General features: G+C 43.0%; 1 protein-coding gene across 1 annotated transcript in view; it reads right to left on the reverse strand.

Moving 5' to 3' along the window:
• The window catches only part of HYDIN (HYDIN axonemal central pair apparatus protein), a 461,030-nt gene that overhangs the window by 97,145 nt on the left and 344,463 nt on the right, over positions 1 to 19,422 (reverse strand). The window contains exons 41-44 of the mRNA XM_057534458.1: positions 16,874 to 17,044; positions 13,550 to 13,767; positions 2,010 to 2,147; positions 141 to 324 (exon numbers count right to left, since the gene is read on the reverse strand). Of these exons, the coding sequence (XP_057390441.1) occupies positions 141 to 324; positions 2,010 to 2,147; positions 13,550 to 13,767; positions 16,874 to 17,044 (711 nt within the window). The remainder of the gene's footprint in view (positions 1 to 140; positions 325 to 2,009; positions 2,148 to 13,549; positions 13,768 to 16,873; positions 17,045 to 19,422) is intronic.

Here is a 19,422-nt window from a genome sequence, read left to right on the forward strand (position 1 = left end):
AGGTGGGGTGCCAATGAGATGGCAAATGTAATAGTTTCATGTAAGCCATGGCATGGAAGCACTGTAAAAAGCCTAGAGCTCTTTTTAAAGGAAAGACCTGTAGGGCTTGGGACGGACAGCCTAGGAGGGTATGGGCTTGCCTTCTTGCTCCTTTTTGGCCTTCTCCTGGGCCTTCATGGCTGCATAATCTTGGGCCACGTTGATGACATAGATATGCTCCCGGGTGCCAATGGCCTTCAGCAGGCAGAGGAGAGCAGCAGCCGCATTCCGAGCAAAGAGCGTCTCCAGGCTGTCAAACACCACTCCTCGGTAGCAGTCACTCAGCTGAAACCAGAGAGCAAAGACAGTTACTGTGGCCACAAGATCATCTGTTCTCTAAGGAGAAAAGTTGCTTGTTCTTTTGTTGGTGCTTTTACTGGTGCTGCAATTGGTTCTGCAGACCTACTGGGTCCGGATGAAAATCCCATTCAACTGCCCTTCCACCTGCTAGATTCCAGGGGTTGTAATTAAATAAGAGAGAAAAATAAAAACATTTTAGCAGTCGTGAAAGATCTTTACCATACATATTTGAAGAGTAAAGGATTTATTCTGTCTCTATAGAGATAAAGAAAACAAACTAAATGTTAAAGCGAGGGTCTGGGAAGATCCATGAAGTACAGGGAAGGAAGATGCAAAGGAAAGGTGCCGCCATGCAGCAAGGGCAGCTGTAGCAGAAGGGCCATTTGTATCTTCCTTAGTGGTATTCCTGCCTTGGAGTGTAATGGTTTTGATAACGTTAACTATTGCAGAACAGCCTTGGCTGTGCTGCAGTGTTACTTAAAGTGTAGTGCACAGACTGGCCACCACTGGCTAGGAACTGATTACTACCAGTTTTTGACAAGACAAGAATCTTGTGTCAACTACTACAATCAGTAAATACACAATTTAGTTTAGCTGCTGTTTTTTTTTGCCTTGTAGGAAGACTTTGTCAATAAAGGAAATCTTGCAAGCTCCGTTTCTCATCAGAAGCCAGTACTTTGAGTAGCACAGCTCTCCTGACTTACTTTGGGCTTTACCAATGATTCTCAGCCTTTATCTGGGTGCATGAAACACCTGCACACTTACTAGACCACTTAGCTCAAATCACCTGAGAGCAACAGTACCTTTAATGCAGTAGCGAGTTCAAACCTTAACACGAATCATTTCTGGTGATGACATTCCTCCTCTTCCGGGAACCTCAAGTCTAATTTTGTTATATTTAAATGTGCAATTAATAGTGCGGCCCATTTTTGGAAACCAAAGCAAACACAGAACTCTAGGACACGGTGAACAATTTAGTTCTCTGTAAACCATAAGCAGCAAACCCTCCCAAATCCTGCGGATCTAGTTTTCTTTTAACTGTACACCACTTATGAAAAATCAAAACAAAAAGAAACAGTTACTGTGTTTCTGATTTTAAGAGCAATATATCATTATAAAATAATTCAGAAATGTATGAAGATTAAAAACCTATAATCTTGCTATTCAAAGATAACCACAGTTAACATGTACTTTAAGTGTTTTTACTATGTGTATGATATACATTTGTATATATTTTTAGAGAAATATAATTGTGCTTTACATACTATTTCATAATCTGCTTTTTTCAGTTAATAACATATTGAAAACTTACCTTTACCACAATTAACATAGCTCCAAATTCTAACTTTTCATGGCTCCACGTTATAATTTTTAACATACCACTGTAGGGCTGTACCATGAGTCTGTCTTTGTGTGTGTGTGTTTTGAAGGCGCTACCTTCTGCCCACTGGTCCTTTAAGGTGAGTGGTTTCAGGCAGCGGACTGAGCCAGGGCCAGAGACTGACAAGGGCTGTGTCAAAAGGACAAAAGAGGGTGAAGAAACCCATCTTTCCTCTCCAAGACCCCTGGGTTCTGAGCTGCTGTGGGTGGGTGATGGCTGAGAATCTCAGCTCACAGCATGGGGACGATGTGTGAGCCCTGCATCTCTGTGCAGGTGGGTGTGGACGTACCTGAATACGCTCGGCCAGGATCTGAGTGAAGAGCTCCTCAGGGAGCACGCAGCTCACAAGCCCGGTATCACCTCCAATACTGGCGCTGACGCTGAGCCGGCGCTGCGTGGGTCCCGAAGGGAGAGGGCTGGAGGAAATCTGTTCAGAAAAAGAAGGATCAGGAGTTAGGACCCAGCTTGGTGTTCCAACAACTCGTACACTTACGAGTCATGTTACCTCGGGAAAATCATCTAATCTCTCTGGGTCTCATTTCCTCATCTGCAAAATGGGGATTGCATTGTAAAATGGAAGACTCCTATCTCACTTAAAGAACTTCTGTAACCGTCAAGCAGGAACACTGTGGAAGGTGCTTTACATGTGTACCGAACAGCAAACATTTGTTCATGCATTCAACAAATATTTACTGAACGCTTTGGATGTTCAATGGACCAGGGACCCCTCTAGTACCAGGGATACAACCACAAACAAGGCTGGCAGTGTTGCTGCCCACGTGGTCCTTGTGTTCAAATGCGGGGTGGGAGACAGAAAAGGAGCACATGAATATACAAATCACTGATATAATATCAGATAGTGATGAGTGCAAGGAAGAAAACAATCCGTTAAGGGAATAAAGAACCATGACAGGGTTTAACAGTGGCTATTTAGAGACCAGATCCTGAGAGACGGGTCTTTCTGAAAGGGAACAGCAAGATCCCTCATCATGAGTGTGCTGTGGGTGTGTGGGAAGCACACAGGAACCCAGGGCGACTGCAGCTGAGTGAGCAATGGGGAAGATGGTCAGGCTTAAAGTCGAAGATACAGTCAGGCCAGAACATGCAGGGCTTGTAGGACGGTAAGGAATTTGGATCTTATTCCAAGTATTATGGGAAGTTGTTGGCATGTTTGAGGCAGATAAATGATCCTCTTTTTCTTTTTTTTTTTTTAATTTATTTATTTGTTTATTTATTTATTTTTGGCTGTGTTGGATCTTCGTTTCTGTGCGAGGGCTTTCTCTAGTTGCGGCAGGCGGGGGCCACTCTTCATCGCGGTGCGCGGGCCTCTCACTGTCGCGGCCTCTCTTGTTGTGGAGCACAAGCTCCAGACGCGCAGGCTCAGTAGTTGTGGCTCACGGGCCTAGTCGCTCCGCAACATGTGGGATCTTCCCAGACCAGGGCTCGAACCCGTGTCCCCTGCATCAGCAGGCAGATTCTCAACCACTGCGCCACCAGGGAAGCCCCCTGTTTTCCTTTTTAAAAGACCACTCTACCTGCACAAGGTAACAAGAGTGAAGCAGGAAGATTAGTTAGTTAGATATCTCTGTGGTCAAGGCAGCAGATGATGGCGGCAGGGACGAGGACGGTCATGGTGGAAGTGGCTGATGCAGGGTATATTCTGGAAGTAGAGCCAATAGGATTTGGGATGGGATATGAAAGAAAGAGAGGCATCAAGCATGACTCCTTGAGTTTTGACCTGAGCAAGTTGAAAAGTGGTGAAGTTATTTATTAAGACAGGAAAGACTGAAGGAAGAACACTTGCCTTCTCTTGTTTTGTTTTTTTTGGGGGAAAGTAAGTGTCAATTTTTGGACATATAAATTTTGAGACATCTTGAAGCCATTCAGTAGAGATATTTAATGTGAGTTTGGATATATGAACCTGAGCGTGGGGAGAAATTAGGGCTGGAGATAGAAATTTAAGAGTCATAAGGATACTGAAAATATATTTAAGAAATGAAGTGGATGAGATCATCTATAAAGAAAAGAGTAGATAACTTAAGTCCTAGCCTACTCTGAAAACCTAGGAATCTGGAGGAGACGGAGAAACTGGAGGAGTGGAGGGAGTCATTAATGAAGTAGATGGGAAAGTAGAAGCATATGGTGTTCTGAAATCCAAGTAAAGAGAGCGTTTCCAGGAGGAGGGGGTTATCAGCTGCCAAAGAGGTCACGTGAGGTGAGGACAGAAAACTGGCCACTGGATTGGACAAGATGAATGCCAATGACCTTGAGAAGAGTGCCAGTGGAGTGGTGAGGCCAAAGGCTCACTGGAATAGGTGGAAGAGAGAATGGTGGAGAGGACAAGGAGGCAATCATCCAGCAACGCTTTGGAGGAATAGCTATGGAGAGGAGCTGAGAGATGAGGTAATACCTGTAGGGGGATCTGGGGCTGTGGGAAAGTATTTTAAAGATGGGAGGTAATACAGCATGCATAGATGATGATAGGAAGGATTCAATAGACAGGGGAGAAAAAACGAATGAGACAGAGGACACAACTGCAGGGATTTAGCCCTTGAATGAGAGAGAAGGGATGGAGTCCAGTGCCCATGTGCAGGGGTAGGCTTTGGATGAGAGCAGGGGCAGTTACTCAGGTGCAGGGAAGGCATAGCACCATGTTAGAATGAAGGTTGGCTGGTAGGTTTGGTGGTGGGAGGATAAGGTGGTTGTCTTCTGGTTGTTGCTGTTCACTCCATGAAGTCAGAAGAGAGATCAGTAGCTGAGAATGAGAAAGAGGCAAGTGTCTTAGAGGTCTGGAGAGTGGTAATGGCAATAAAACAGCTATCTTGAAGAGATGGACGGCAAATGTACTAGGGCAGATCTGAGGGTCCACTTGAGATTTGTGGTCTTAAATTTATTTAATTTTTTAATTTTTAAATTTAATTAATTTTTTTACACAGCAGGTTCTTATTAGTCACCAATTTTATACACATCAGTGTATACATGTCAATCCCAATCGCCCAATTCAGCACACCACCACCACCACCCCCTGCCGCTTTCCACCCTTGGTGTCCATACGTTTGTTCTCTACATCTGTGTCTCAATTTCTGCCCTGCAAACCGGTTCATCTGTACCATTTTCTAGGTTCCACATACATGCGTTAATATACGATATTTGTTTTTCTCTTTCTTACTTACTTCACTCTGTATGACAGTCTCTAGATCCATCCACGTCTCAACAAATGACCCAATTTCGTTCCTTTTTATGGCTGAGTAATATTCCATTGTATATATGTACCATGTCTTCTTTATCCATTCGTCTGTCGATGGGCATTCAGGTTGCTTCCATGACCTGGCTATTGTAAATAGTGCTGCGATGAACACTGGGGTGCATGTGTCTTTTTGAATTATGGTTTTCTCTGGGTATATGCCCAGTAGTGGGATTGCTGGATCATATGGTAATTCTATATTTAGTTTTTTAAGGAACCTCCATACTGTTCTCCATAGTGGCTGTAGCAATTTACATTGCCACCAACAGGGCAAGAGGGTTCCCTTTTCTCCACACCCTCTCCAGCATTTGTTGTTTGTAGATTTTCTGATGCTGGCCATTCTAACTGGTGTGAGGTGATACCTCATTGTAGTTTTGATTTGCATTTCTCTAATAATTAGTGATGTTGAGCAGCTTTTCATGTGCCTCTTGGCCATCTGTATATCTTCTTTGGAGAAATGTCTATTTAGGTCTTCTGCTCATTTTTGGATTGGGTTGTTTGTTTTATTAATATTGAGCTGCATAAGCTGTTTATATATTTTGGAGATTAATCCTTTGTCTGTTGATTCGTTTCCAAATATTTTCTCCCATTCTGAGGGTTGTCTTTTTGTCTTGTTTATGGTTTCCTTTGTTGTGCAAAAGCTTTGAAGTTTCATTAGGTCCCGTTTGTTTATTTTTGTTTTTATTTCCATTACTCTAGGAGGTGGATCAAAAAAGATGTTGCTGTGATTTATGTCAAAGAGTGTTCTTCCTATGTTTTCCTCTAAGAGTTTTATAGTGTCCAGTCTTACATTTAGGTCTCGAATCCATTTTGAGTTTATTTTTGTGTATGGTGTTAGGGAGTGTTCTAATTTCATTCTTTTACATGTAGCTGTCCAGTTTTCCCAGCACCACTTATGGAAGAGACTGTCTTTTCTCCATTGTATATCTTTGCCTCCTTTGTCATAGATTAGTTGACCACAGGTGCGTCGGTTTATCTCTGGGCTTTCTATCCTGTTCCATTGATCTAAGTCTTTGTTTTAGTGCCAGTACCATATTGTCTTGATTACTGTAGCTTTGTAGTGTAGTCTGAAGTCAGGGAGTCTGATTCCTCCAGCTCCGTTTTCTTCCTTCAAGACTGCTTTGGCTATTCGGGGTCTTCTGAGTCTCCATACAAATTTTAAGATTTTTTGTTCTAATCCTGAAAATAATGCCATTGGTAATTTGATAGGGATTGCACTGAATCTGTAGATTGCTTTGGGTAGTAGAGTCATTTTCACAGTATTGATTCTTCCAATCCAAGAACATGATATATCTCTCCATCTGTTTGTATCATCTTTAATTTGTTTCATCAGTGTCTTATAGTTTTCTGCATACAGGTCTTTTGTCTCCCCAGGTAGGTTTATTCCTAGGTATTTTAATCTTTTTGTTGCAATGGTAAATGGGAGTGTTGCTTTAATTTCTCTTTCAGATTTTTCATCATTAGTGTATAGGAATGCAAGAGATTTCTGTGCATTAATTTTGTATCTTGCAACTTTACCCAATTCATTGATTAGCTCTAGTAGTTTTCTGGTGGCATCTTTAGGATTCTCTATGTATAGTATCATGTCATCTGCAAACAGTGACAGTTTTACTTCTTCTTTTCCAATTTGTATTCCTTTTATTTCTTTTTCTCCTCTGATTGCCATGGCTAGGACTTCCAAAACTATGTTGAATAATAGTGGCGAGAGTGGACAACCTTGTCTTCTTCCTGATCTTAGAGGAAATGCTTTCAGTTTTTCACGTTTGAGAATGATGTTTGCTGTGGGTTTGTCGTATATGGCCTTTATTATGTTGAGGTAGGTTCCCTCTATGCCCACTTTCTGGAGAGTTTTTATCATAAATGGGTGTTGAATTTTGTCAAAAGCTTTTTCTGCCTCTACTGAGATGATCATACGGTTTTTATTCTTCAATTTGTTAATATGGTGTATCACGTTGATTGATTTGCGTATATTGAAGAATCCTTGCATCCCTGGGATAAATCCCACTTGATCATGGTGTATGATCCTTTTAATGTGTTGTTGGATTCCGTTTGCTAGTATTTTGTTGAGGATTTTTGCATCTATATTCATCAGTGATATTGGTCTGTAATTTTCTTTTTTTGTAGTATCTTTGTCTGGTTTGGGTATCAGGGTGATGGTGGCCTCATAGAATGAGTTTGAGAGTGTTCCTTCCTCTGCAATTTTTTGGAAGAGTTTGAGAAGGATGGGTGGTAGCTCTTCTCTAAATGTTTGATAGAATTCACCTGTGAAGCCATCTGGTCCTGGACTTTTGTTTGTTGGAAGATTTTTAATCACAGTTTCAGTTTCATTACTTGTGATTGGTTTGTTCATATTTTCTTTTTCTTCCTGGTTCAGTCTTGGAAGGTTATACCTTTCTAAGAATTTGTCCATTTCTTCCAGGTTGTCCATTTTATTGGCATAGAGTTGCTTGTAGTAGTCTCTTAGCATGCTTTGTATTTCTGCAGTGTCTGTTGTAACCTCTCCTTTTTCATTTCTAATTATATTGATTTGAGTCCTCTCCCTCTTTTTCTTGATGAGTCTGGCTAATGGTTTATCAATTTTGTTTATCTTCTCAAAGAACCAGCTTTTAGTTTTATTGATCTTTGCTATTGTTTTCTTTGTTTCTATTTCATTTATTTCTGATCTGATCTTTATGATTTCTTGCCTTCTGCTAACTTTGGGTTTTGTTTGTTCTTCTTTCTCTAGTTCCTTTAGGTGTAAGGTTATATTGTTTATTTGAGATTTTTCTTGTTTCTTGAGGTAGGCTTGTATAGCTATAAAATTCCCTCTTAGAACTGCTGTTGCTGCATCCAATATGTTTTGGGTCGACGTGTTTTCATTGTCATTTGTCTCTAGGTATTTTTTGATTTCCTCTTTGATTTCTTCAGTGATCTCTTGGTTATTTAGTAGCGTATTGTTTAGCCTCCATGTGTTTGTATTTTTTTACGTTTTTTTCCCTGTAATTCATTTCTAATCTCATAGCGTTGTGGTCAGAAAAGATGCTTGATATGATTTCAATTTTCTTAAATTTACTGAGGATTGATTTGTGACCCAAGATGTGATCTATCCTGGAGAATGTTCTGTGCACACTTGAGAAGAAAGTGTAATCTGCTGTTTTTGGATGGAATGTCCCACAAATATCAATTAAATCTATCTGGTCTATTGTGTCATTTAAAACTTCTGTTTCCTGGGCTTCCCTGGTGGTGCAGTGGTTGAGAATCTGCCTGCTAATGCAGGGGACACGGGTTCGAGCCCTGGTCTGGGAAGATCCCACATGTTGCGGAGCAACAAGGCCCGTGAGCCACAACTACTGAGCCTGCGCGTCTGGAGCCTGTGCTCCGCAACAAGAGAGGCCGTGATACTGACAGGCCCGTGCACCGCGATGAAGAGTGGCCCCCTCTTGCTGCAACTAGAGGAAGCCCTCGCACAGAAACGAAGACCCAACACAGCCAAATAAATAAATAAATAAATAAATAATAATTATAGGTGCTAATAATTTTTTAAAAAATGTATAAAACTTGTTTCCTTATTTATTTTCATTTTGGATGATCTGTCCATTGGTGTAAGTGAGGTGTTAAAGTCCCCCACTATTATTTTGTTACTGTCGACTTCCTCTTTTATAGCTGTTAGCAGTTGCCTTATGTATTGAGGTGCTCCTATGTTGGGTGCATATATATTTATAATTGTTTTATCTTCTTCTTGGATTGATCCCTTGATCATTATGTAGTGTCCTTCCTTGTCTCTTGTAACATTCTTTATTTTAAAATCTATTTTATCTGATATGAGTATTGCTACTCCAGCTTTCTTTTGATTTCCATTTGCATGGAATATCTTTTTCCATCCCCTCACTTTCAGTCTGTATGTGTCCCTAGGTCTGAAGTGGGTCTCTTGTGGACAGCATATATATGGGTCTTGTCTTTGTATACATTCAGCAAGTCTGTGTCTTTTGGTTGGAGCACTTAATCCATTCACGTTTAAGGTAATTATCAATATGTATGTTCCTATTACCATTTTCTTAATTGTTTTCGGTTTGTTTTTGTAGGTCCTTTTCTTCTCTTCTGTTTCCCAGTTAGAGAAGTTCCTTTAGCATTTGTTGTAGAGCTGGTTTGGTGGTGCTGAATTCTCTTAGCTTTTGCTTGTCTGTAAAGCTTTTCATTTCTCCATCGATTCTGAATGAGATCCTTGCCGGGTAGAGTAATCTTGGTTGTAGGTTCTTCCCTTTCATCACTTTAAGTATATCATGTCACTCCCTCCTGGCTTGTAGAGTTTCTGCTGAGAAATCAGCTGTTAACCTCATGGGAGTTCCTTTGCATGTTATTTGTCATTTTTTCCCTTGCTGCTTTCAATAATTTTTCTTTGTCTTTAATTTTTGCCAATTTGATTACTATGTGTCTTGGCATGTTTCTCCTTGGGTTTATCCTGTGTGGGACTCTCTGCACTTCCTGGACTTGGTGGCTATTTTCTTCCCCATTTTAGGGAAGTTTTCGACTATAATCTCTTCAAATATTTCCTCTGGTTCTTTCTCTCTCTCTTCTCCTTCTGGGACCCCTATAATGCGAATGCTGTTGCATTTAATGTTGTCCCAGAGGTCTCTTAGGCTGTCTTCATTTCTTTTCATTCTTTTTTCTTTAGTCTGTTCCGCAGCAGTGAATTCCACCATTCTGCCTTCCAGGTCACTTATCCGTTCTTCTGCCTCAGTTATTCTGCTATTGATTCCTTCTAGTGTAGTCTTCATTTCAGTTATTGTATTGTTCATCTCTGTTTCTTTGTTCTTTAATTCTTCTAGGTCTTTGTTAAACATTTGTTGCATCTTCTCGATGTTTGCCTCCATTCTTTTTCCGAGGTCCTGGATCATCTTCACTATGATTATTCTGAATTCTTTTTCTGGAAGGTTGCCTATCTCCACTTCATTTAGTTGTTTTTCTGGGGTTTTATCTTGTTCCTTCATCTGGTACATAGCCCTCTGCCTTTTCATCTTGTCTATCTTTCTGTGAATGTGGTTTTGTTCCACAGTCTGCAGGATTGTAGTTCTTCTTGCTTCTGCTGTCTGCCCCCTGGTGGATGAGGTTATCTAAGAGGCTTGTGCAAGTTTCCTGATGGGAGGGACTGGTGGTGGGTAGAGCTGACTGTTGCTCTGGTGGGTGGAGCTCAGTAAAACTTTAATCCGTTTGACTGCTGATGGGTGGGGCTGGGTTTCCTCCCTGTTGGTTGTTTGGCCTGAGGCAACCCAACACTGGAGCCTACCTGGGCTCTTTGGTGGGGCTAATGGCGGACTCTGGGAGGGCTCACACCAAGGAGTACTTCCCAGAACTTCTGCTGCCAGTGTCCTTGTCCTCACTGTGAACCACATCCAGCCCCCGCCTCTGCAGGAGACCCTCCAACACCAGCAGGTAGGTCTGGTTCAGTCTCCCCTGGGGTCACTGCTCCTTCCCCTGGGTCCCGACATGCACACTACTTTGTGTGTGCCCTCCAAGAGTGGAGTCTCTGTTTCCCCCAGTTCTGTCGAAGTCCTGCAATCAAATCCCAGTGGCCTTCAAAGTCTGATTCTCTAGGAATTCTTGCTCCCATTGCCGGACCCCCAGGTTGGGAAGCCTGACGTGGGGCTCAGAACCTTCACTCCAGTGGGTGGACTTCTGTGGTATAAGTGTTCTCCAGTCTGTGAGTCACCCACCCAGCAGTTATGGGATGTGATTTTACTGTGATTGTGCCCCTCCTACCGTCTCATTGTGGCTTCTCCTTTGTCTTTGGATGTGGGGTATCATTTTGGTGAGTTCTAGTGTCTTCCTGTCGATGATTGTCCAGCAGCTAGTTGTGATTCTGGTGTTCTCGCAAGAGGGAGTGAGAGCATGTCCTTCTACTCCACCATCTTGGTTCCAATCCCTGTGGTCTTAAATTTAAATTAAGACCATTCAGGAGAGATGAAAGTTTTCTCGAGCTACGTTCAACTGCCCTACATGGAGGAGGTGGAGAATTGAGAGTACGATGAAGGGGAATGGGAAAGGGAGCACCTATAGTGATGGACCGTGAATCCAAACTGAGTAAGAAAGGAAATGAAGGGGTTGGTAGGCAGTGAAAATGTGAATCGGAGGTTTCATTGGGACCCATTATTTACCAGAATAAGTCATCCGGAAAGTTAGAAGATGGTTGTCAAAAAGTAGGATGTGTGATGTAGAGATCACGAGTCTACAGGTCACAGTGAATAAGGTCTAGAATATGACCACGGTAGTGAGTAGCTGAGGAGGCCATGGACTTGAAGAGCCAGGGTGTTGGATTAAATATTCAAAAGATTAGGATTTCAAACTGGTGTTTTCCTGGAACAAGGTGATTTATAAATAAATGACCTTATATGACAGGTCATTTCTTCATCATGTGACATAGTACACATTTCTTCCCATTTGCACCATGACTAAAATTTCCATCATTGAAGAGCTCATGCTTTAGGAGAGCTTCAAGAATACCAAACAGCCATCTCTAGGAAAAGCACTCTGACAAGGTGACAGCTGTCCAAACCACTTGATCCTGTAACACTGGAGCAATGCAGGCAGACACATGTGCAGTGCGGGTGGGGGAAGGTCTTTGAGCTCTGATTTCTACTGTGATATTGAACAGGTTTTAAGTTCCTATTTAGATAGGAGTCAGAATTGGGATTTTCTGCTGCCTTTGATATGTTCTAAAAAGCTTCGCTTTACTATCCAGATTGGCAGAAATGAACCAAAGAAAATCATTTCCCATGATACCCTATTTAAGAAATATATGGGTTCAGTTCATCCATAAACATCTAAGTAAAGAATATTATATGAGATCTTGGAGAAGAGGACTAAAAGGATGATGCTCCAGAAGAAATTGAGTCAATGGTTTCAGTTTTCAAGGTGCTAGAAGAACATGCAACTGAAGTGAAGATCATGTGACATCATCTGGCATAAATCCCACCCCATGGATGCCCCATCCAACCAGCATACCTCCTCTTACACAAAGACCTTCACCTCCACTCTGTCCACATGCCCCATCCACTGCTCTACCATCTACTTGCCCCAACAACCCTCCATTCACCTGCCCCATCCAACACGTGTGATTCTCCTCTCCTCTGCTCCATTCACCTCAGCAACCTTCTCTGAAATGTCTACCTCTCCCATTCCCCATATACAGCACTCTCAGACTGAAGCAAGACCCACAGACCCTTTTACTCTTCCTATTTCTCCCATTCTGTTGTCCTTCTTTTAATTCCTTCTCTACCTAGGCCAGATTTCCTATACTGATGTCACTCTCAACTCCCTTGACCCTTGTTCCGAGCACACCCTCACACCTGCAATGATGACAACTTCTCCCTCTGCCTCTGAATAAGGGCTGCCAGGGGCTGCTTAGGGAAATCTTACAACTGTGAAGTTATGGCTTCACATCTTGCCTGGGCCATCAGCACTTTCAACTATCTTTTCTTTTGTCCACCACCAATTTCTGGTTCTATCTTCACAGTGGACACATCAGTGCTTTCTTTACCATTCTTCTCAAGCATGCTATGCAACCCAACTTCCTCAACACTGCCCGCAAAGACCATGCATCCTGCATACATCTTAGGGCCATTCAGCAAGACCTTCTCCAACCTCCATTTTCCACCCCGCTACCCCTACAAGTAGCTGTATCTATTTTCACCTTTATTGACTCTAGAGGAAGATGGCTCCCAGCTCCCTCAACTATGCTTAATCCTGCCCTCCCCGTTTCCTCCTGGAATCTCATTCCCTCTTGGGTAGATCATCACCTTATACTTCTCCAGGAGCTATCTTGATAGACCTGCTTGTGCCTCCACCTCCTTTCAGAGAAAGAATTCATTGACTCTGGGTTTGCTCCTCTAATGACTACTTGATCTCTTCCCTTTTTTTCAAATATCTTAGAAGCCTATACTCATTTGACTCGGCTTTCCCACTCACAACTCATCACCCACCTGTCTCTCACTGCGCCACCCACTGTCTCTGACTTCAGCACCTGCTATTCATCTCACCTGCTGAGATTGTTTTTGAAGTCCCTCGGCATGTGACTCAAACTCTCTGGCTTCTTTATGACTTTCCAAGACTCCCCTGCTGCTCTCCCACAACTTATATTCATGGTTCCATCCTTCACATGTCTTTAGTAGTAGTTTGAGCCATATGAAATTGCTGCAATAGAGTTCCTGAGTGGTTGAATATTGGCAGTTTCATATGGTTCAACCTAATTCTTTTTACACACCTCTTTTGTCACCAATCTCTTTTTATTGCATATAGTTGAATGTGTGGTTATCACCCTTATCAGACTCTTAGTGCAGCTTGAGTGAAAGATTTTTGCTTTATTTATCTTCACTTTGCCAGCACCCAACCCAATGCCTATAACATTAAAGGCACTTGTTTCACATCGGCTAGATGAACACTCCCTTCAGGAGTGGTACAGGGACAGCACTCAGGCCTGCCTGGCAAGGGCACCTGTAGGAATGAAGTTGTGTTAACCTGGATGCAAGATGCCGAGGAGGAGGAGAAAAAAGAGAAGAGGGGGAGCGGGGAGGAAAAATCCCAACCTTCCTTCCGGGAGCCCTGATTTGTACCTGTGGCGTTTCGGACGAGTGCTGGTGATGCTGCTTCTGAGACACAGAGCTGTGGCTGTCTGCTTTGCCTTTGGTAATGAGCACGCTCCCACGCACAGGCTTGGCAGGTTTAATTTCGGGAGTTACCAGAGTGGATTCTGAAGTTAACTTCCCCAGGGTCTCACTGCTCAGTCCTATTTGTCCCACGGCATTTTGGCTCAAAGCAGCAGCCTCCTGGGCTACACAGAGAGAGAGGGTTTATATTAAAAGTCACCTTAGGATAATAAGGAAATAATAGCGAGGATGGCAAGTTGAAACGTAGTGTGATTCTTTTGAAGACTACAAAGCCATCTCCACCTGCAGCTGGCTTAGCAGGGCTGAGAGAAGAGGCTCCATCCACTGAGGACGGATGATGATGACGGGTGTGTGCAGAGCCTGGCCTGGAGCCCCGGGCTCTTCCCTGCTCATCTTCCCAGGGGGTCCCATGATACTCTCCCCCGCTTTCTCTTCCAACCCAGAGGGTAATCATTTCTGAAACTGCTGGTACACTACAGGCCTGACTGCCCTGGAAACCTTCCACAATGATTACTGTGTTGTTTTACAGTCTTTTATTCTTACTACATCTTCAAAACCCAGCATGTACTGTATACTGACAGCACATCTCAGTTTGGACTAGGCACATTTCAAGGGGCCGGTGGGTCCTGCGTGGGACAGACAGGTTTAGACTGGTCACTTCCACTTCAGTACAGCCTGCTGACTCCACAGCAAACAGCAAATGCAGGTCTGGGTTTAACCCCATCATTGAGAGGGTTTTCTCCAAAGTCGCCAGTGACCTCCAAACTGTGAACTACAGCGGCCCTCTTCTCAGGGCTCATTCTATCTGAACCTTCAGCCACCTCCGATTATATTCACTTACTGATTTAACACGTTTATAAATCTTTACTCTGTGTCTACTATGTGCGAAGCACTAGTCTAGATGCCGGAAATACATTAGTGACGAAAACTAACACAAATCTCTGCCCTCCAAAGCTCACATTCTTGGCCGGGGTAGGGGGCGTGGAGGAGGCAGACAATAAAATAAGTAAATAAAATAAATAGTCTGTTAACTAGGGGTAAGGGCTATGAGGAAAATAAAGTGGGAAGGGTCCCCCAGACTCCAACCACGGCTCCGGAGAGATGCGAAAGTCCTTCTGGCCCCCTCCCGCCTGTAGCTCTCCTGACTGCCCACCTTTCTGACCCTCACTCTGCCTTCTCCGTCTCCCCTGGCTTCTCCCCCTGCCCCCACCTCCTCCTAAAATGTGAAATGTTCCCCAAGCTCCCATCCTGCCCTATCCACCCCTCTCCTCTCTTTCTGGAACTTTCTGGGCTGATTTCCTCTACTCCAGCGGCTGCACCCCTCACCTTGTTGAGGAAGTCTCCCCCAGTTATTAAGCCTTTAGCTTGACATTACTTTCTCAGGGAGCTCAAATTCATGATTTGTCACGGGATATCAACACAGCTCCAAAGACTTCTGTGAAACGCAGTTTATTTGACAGAAAAGGAAACAAAAAATCTAAGAGAACTGGAATTGTGATGCAGCCTGGGGTTCCCACTAAATGGTATCAGAATATGCCACCCCAAAATATGACTACAGGAGTTCAGGATACGCCACCTCAAAATATGCTGCTTTGGCATATTGGTTATTTTGAGCTGTAGGCACCTGAAAAACAGTAAATGCAGGGAGTGGCTTTCCTTGACCTCCCCTTATTTGCTTAAAGACAGAACCTCCAAAAGAAGCTCCACTGTCACAAGTCCCCTTCCAGAGAGTTTCATCAACTAGGGAGATGGACTCTTATCACAGGAGAGGAGACTCAAGTCCATACCACACCCAGAAAGACTTTATCACAAACAGCCACACCTCCCATCCATTCTTGTAAGGGTCCCTCATCTTTCCTAAAAGCCATTTACCCTCCCCTAAGAGGACTACATCCCCCTTCCCTTTCCCTATTAAGGTGGTATTTACTTCTGAATTCTAAAGCCATCCATTTTCCCCTGAGTATCTCCCACGGTACATGCAGTATACATGTTAATAAACTTGTTTGTTTTTCTCTTGTTAATCTGCCTTTTATTACAGGGGGGCTCAGCCAAGAACTCAGAAGAGTAGAGAGAAAATTATTCTTTCTCCCCTAGACCACTAAAGAGCTGTTTCTCTTCTCTTCCCAGCAAAGAATCTTCCATTTCTCTAAGCATCCCATGCAGAGGTATCAAGGGGAGGGGACACCCCTGAATGCCCCAGCCAGTTTTATCATCTAGCAGGCATGGGACACTAACAGGAATGACGGCATGCTGTTCTAAGTATTTATATAAAAAACATTCTACTCCGAGCAGGTATTCTGCTTTATATTTGATAGATTTTCCCACTGAGCAGCCACCCTCCTGCCCTGTAGGTCTTTAGATGATCCGGGAGAGCCAGGATTCTTAACCTCTGGGAGGTAAGGCCTCACTACTACGGGGTTTAAAAACTCAATTAATTTTCCTTTCCAGTAAACTTCCTCCTCCTCCCATGTTCCCTGTCTTGGTAAATGACATCGTTCTCTTCCTGGTTTCTGTGACCAGAAATCTTGGTGTGAACATCTTGAATGCCTCCCCCTCCTTCAATTCCCTGCCATGCAGGCGACTATCAGGTCAGCCAGCCCAGCCCCACTCATATTCAGCTTCACCTCTCTTCCATTACAAGACATCACTAGAGCTCCTTTCCTACTGCAACTTTTGGACCATTTCTCCCATAGGGTGAAAACTGCCCAACTCCTCTTTTCCTTCAAAATAAAATCGAAATTCCTAATCTTGGCATTAAGTCCAACTATGATTGGCCTTAACCTGCCTTCCCACCTTTCATTTACCATCAGCTTCCCTGCTTTCTTGGTCTGGAATGTCCTTATCTTCACCTTTGCCTGTCAACATTCTCCTCCTCCTTCAAAGCCCACTTCCATGAAAACTTCCCCAAATCATGCTTGCTGGAACCCAACTATCCCGCAGTTGGTCTTTCACAGAAGCTGGCAGTTCTGTCACATTATTTTCCTCTGCTCTGAATGAGCACACGTCTGCTCCCCTCCAGGTGTCTCTCCCAAAGGTGTGGGCCACAACTCCTCCGTCGCCCTGCTCCCTGCCGTGCCAAGTGCACTGGGCAGCCAGGAGAGCCACAGGTGTCTGCCGGAGAGAATTCTCTGGGCTGCTAACTGGCAGCATGTTATAAGTCAGCCTTCAATGGGGCTGTGGAGAAAAGCTCGGTGGGGGAAACTGAGAAGGTGCGTTACCAGTGGGGTAAGGGCCACTTGGCCACAAAGAGTCAGGGGAAATGGCTCTCACCAGACTCCTCTTCCTTCATGGACTGCTCTATGGCGGCCCTGATGCAGAGCTCACGGGCCCGGATCCCTGCGATATTGTTGCCATCGGAGATGGCTTCCAGCACGATGGAGTCGAAGTTCAGGCAGGCTGCACTGTAGTACTTGGCTATGCTGACTGCGGTGGCTGACTTTCCTATTAAAAAAGGTCAGGAGTTTGAATTTCACAGCTCTCATTTCCTCAGTGTCCTAGACAGAAGAAGCTTCTATAACAGAGGCTACTGGAAAGTGATATCTCCAAGGTCTCTGCCTCTAAGTCTCTTGTGTGGCCAGAGGTGGCAGCAGAAAAGAGAGGCAATGAGGTGGATGGAGTTAGAGTCTGTCATACAGAGTGAAGTAAGTCAGAAAGAGAAAAACAAATACAGTATGCTAACACATATATACGGAATCTAAGGGGAAAAAAAAAAAAGGCCATGAAGAACCTAGTGGCAAGACGGGAATAAAGACACAGACCTACTAGAGAATGGACTTGAGGATATGGGGAGGGGGTGGGGTGAGATGTGACAGGGTAAGAGAGTGTCATGGACATATATACACTACCAAATGTAAAATAGATAACTACTGGGAAGCAGCCGCATAGCACAGGGAGATCAGCTCGGTGCTTTGTGACCACCTAGAGGGGTGGGATGGGGAGGGTGGGAGGGAGGGAGATGCAAGAGGGAAGAGAAATGGGAACATATTGTATATGTGTAACTGATTCACTTTGTTATAAAGCAGAAGTTAACACACCACTGTAAGGCAATTATACTTCAATAAAGATGTTAAAAAAAAAAAAAAAAAGAAAATAAAGAGAGGCAAGACCTCAGCCAGGAGTTAGGACCGTGGATTCTGGTCCTAATTCTACCCCTGATGAGCTGTGTGCTATGGCAACCCACATCCCCTCTGGACTTTCTCCTCGGCTTAAAAAGTGATTCTATCAGATGAGCTTTAAAAATCTTGTAGCTCTTACTGTCTCTGATTCTAAAGGGAAGAGACTTTTTTGGTTTAAAGGATAACTTGTGTTGATTTTTTTTCTCATTCAAAATACCTGCTTATTAAAAAGAAAGCAGAAAATTCAGAAATAACAGCAGGGAGAAAAGAAATTTGATCTTCCAGAGAGATTACAGTTAGCATATGCCTGCTAAGTATGCATATGTAACTATTTTATTCATATTTCTTATAAAAAAAAGAATGGGTTATGTGGTAGGTTGAATAATGCCTCCCCCGCTCAGATGTCCACATCCCAACCCCTGGAACCTGTGAATATGTTACCTTATATGTTAAAGGGACTTCATAGGTATGATTAAGAATCTTGATGTTGGAGATTGCCCTGGATTATCTGGGTGGGCCCAATGTAATAACAAGGGTTCTTATGAGAGAAGCAGGGTGCTCAAAGTAAGGACAGGTGATGTGATGATGAAAGCAAAGAGAGAGACAGACAGAGAGTGAGAGAGAGACGAGACAGACAGACAGACTACAAGATGCTATGGTGATGGTTTTGAAGATGGAGGAAGGGGCCATGAGCCTAGGAATGCAGATAATGTTTCTAGAAGCAAGAAAAGGCAAGGAAATGGATTCTCCTCTATAGTCTCGAGAAAGGATGCAGCCCTGTTGACCCATTTTAGACCTCTGACCTCCAGAATTCTAAGAAAGTAAACTTGCATTTTTTAAAGTCACTAAATTTGCAGTTATTTGTTACAGTAGCAATAGGATATTAATACAGATAAATTGTAAGCATGGCATTTTTTTTTCTCACTTAAAATGATATATATCATGAGCATTTTTCTATTCATTCAATACACTTCTGTGGTACTTTTTTATTGTGATAGTATACATAAAAAATTTACCATTTTAACTGTTTTTAAGTGTACAGCTCAGCTGCTAAGGATATTCACATTGTTGTGCAACCATCACCACCATCCATCTCCAGCACGTTTTCATCTTCCCAAGTGGAAACTCTTTACCCATTAAACAATAACCTCTCATTCCTCCCTTTTCTCAGCCCCTGAAAACCACCATTCTACTTCATGTCTCTACGAATATGACTACTCTAGGTACCTTATATAAATGGAATCATATAGTAGTTGTTCTTTTATGTCTTGCTTATTTCACTTAGCATAATGTCTTCAAGGTTCATCTGTGTTGTAGCATGTGTGAGTATTTCCTTCCTTTAGCGGGTGAAAAATACCCCATTATACCACATTTAGTTTATCCACTCATCCATCAATGGATACTTGGGCTGTTTCTACCTTTTCGTTATTGTGAATAATGCTGCTATGAAAATGGGTGTACAAGACACTGTTTTTCATGGTGATATAATTCACTGCATGAATGTACTATGGCTTAATTAACTAGTCCTGCATACTGAATGCTTCAAGTGCTCCCAAATTTTTAGCATGGTCAACAATGCTGCAGTGAACACTCACGCAGTTAATCTTTGTCGACGTGATTGTTTTCCTAAGAAAAATTTTTAGAAGTAACACTGCCAGGCCAAAGAGTTTGCACATATTCTTCCCCTCTCTTTTTAAATAACTT

This window comes from Balaenoptera acutorostrata, chromosome 19 (genome assembly GCF_949987535.1).
Source record: "Balaenoptera acutorostrata chromosome 19, mBalAcu1.1, whole genome shotgun sequence".
In the NCBI taxonomy this organism is placed as follows: Eukaryota; Metazoa; Chordata; class Mammalia; order Artiodactyla; family Balaenopteridae; genus Balaenoptera; species Balaenoptera acutorostrata.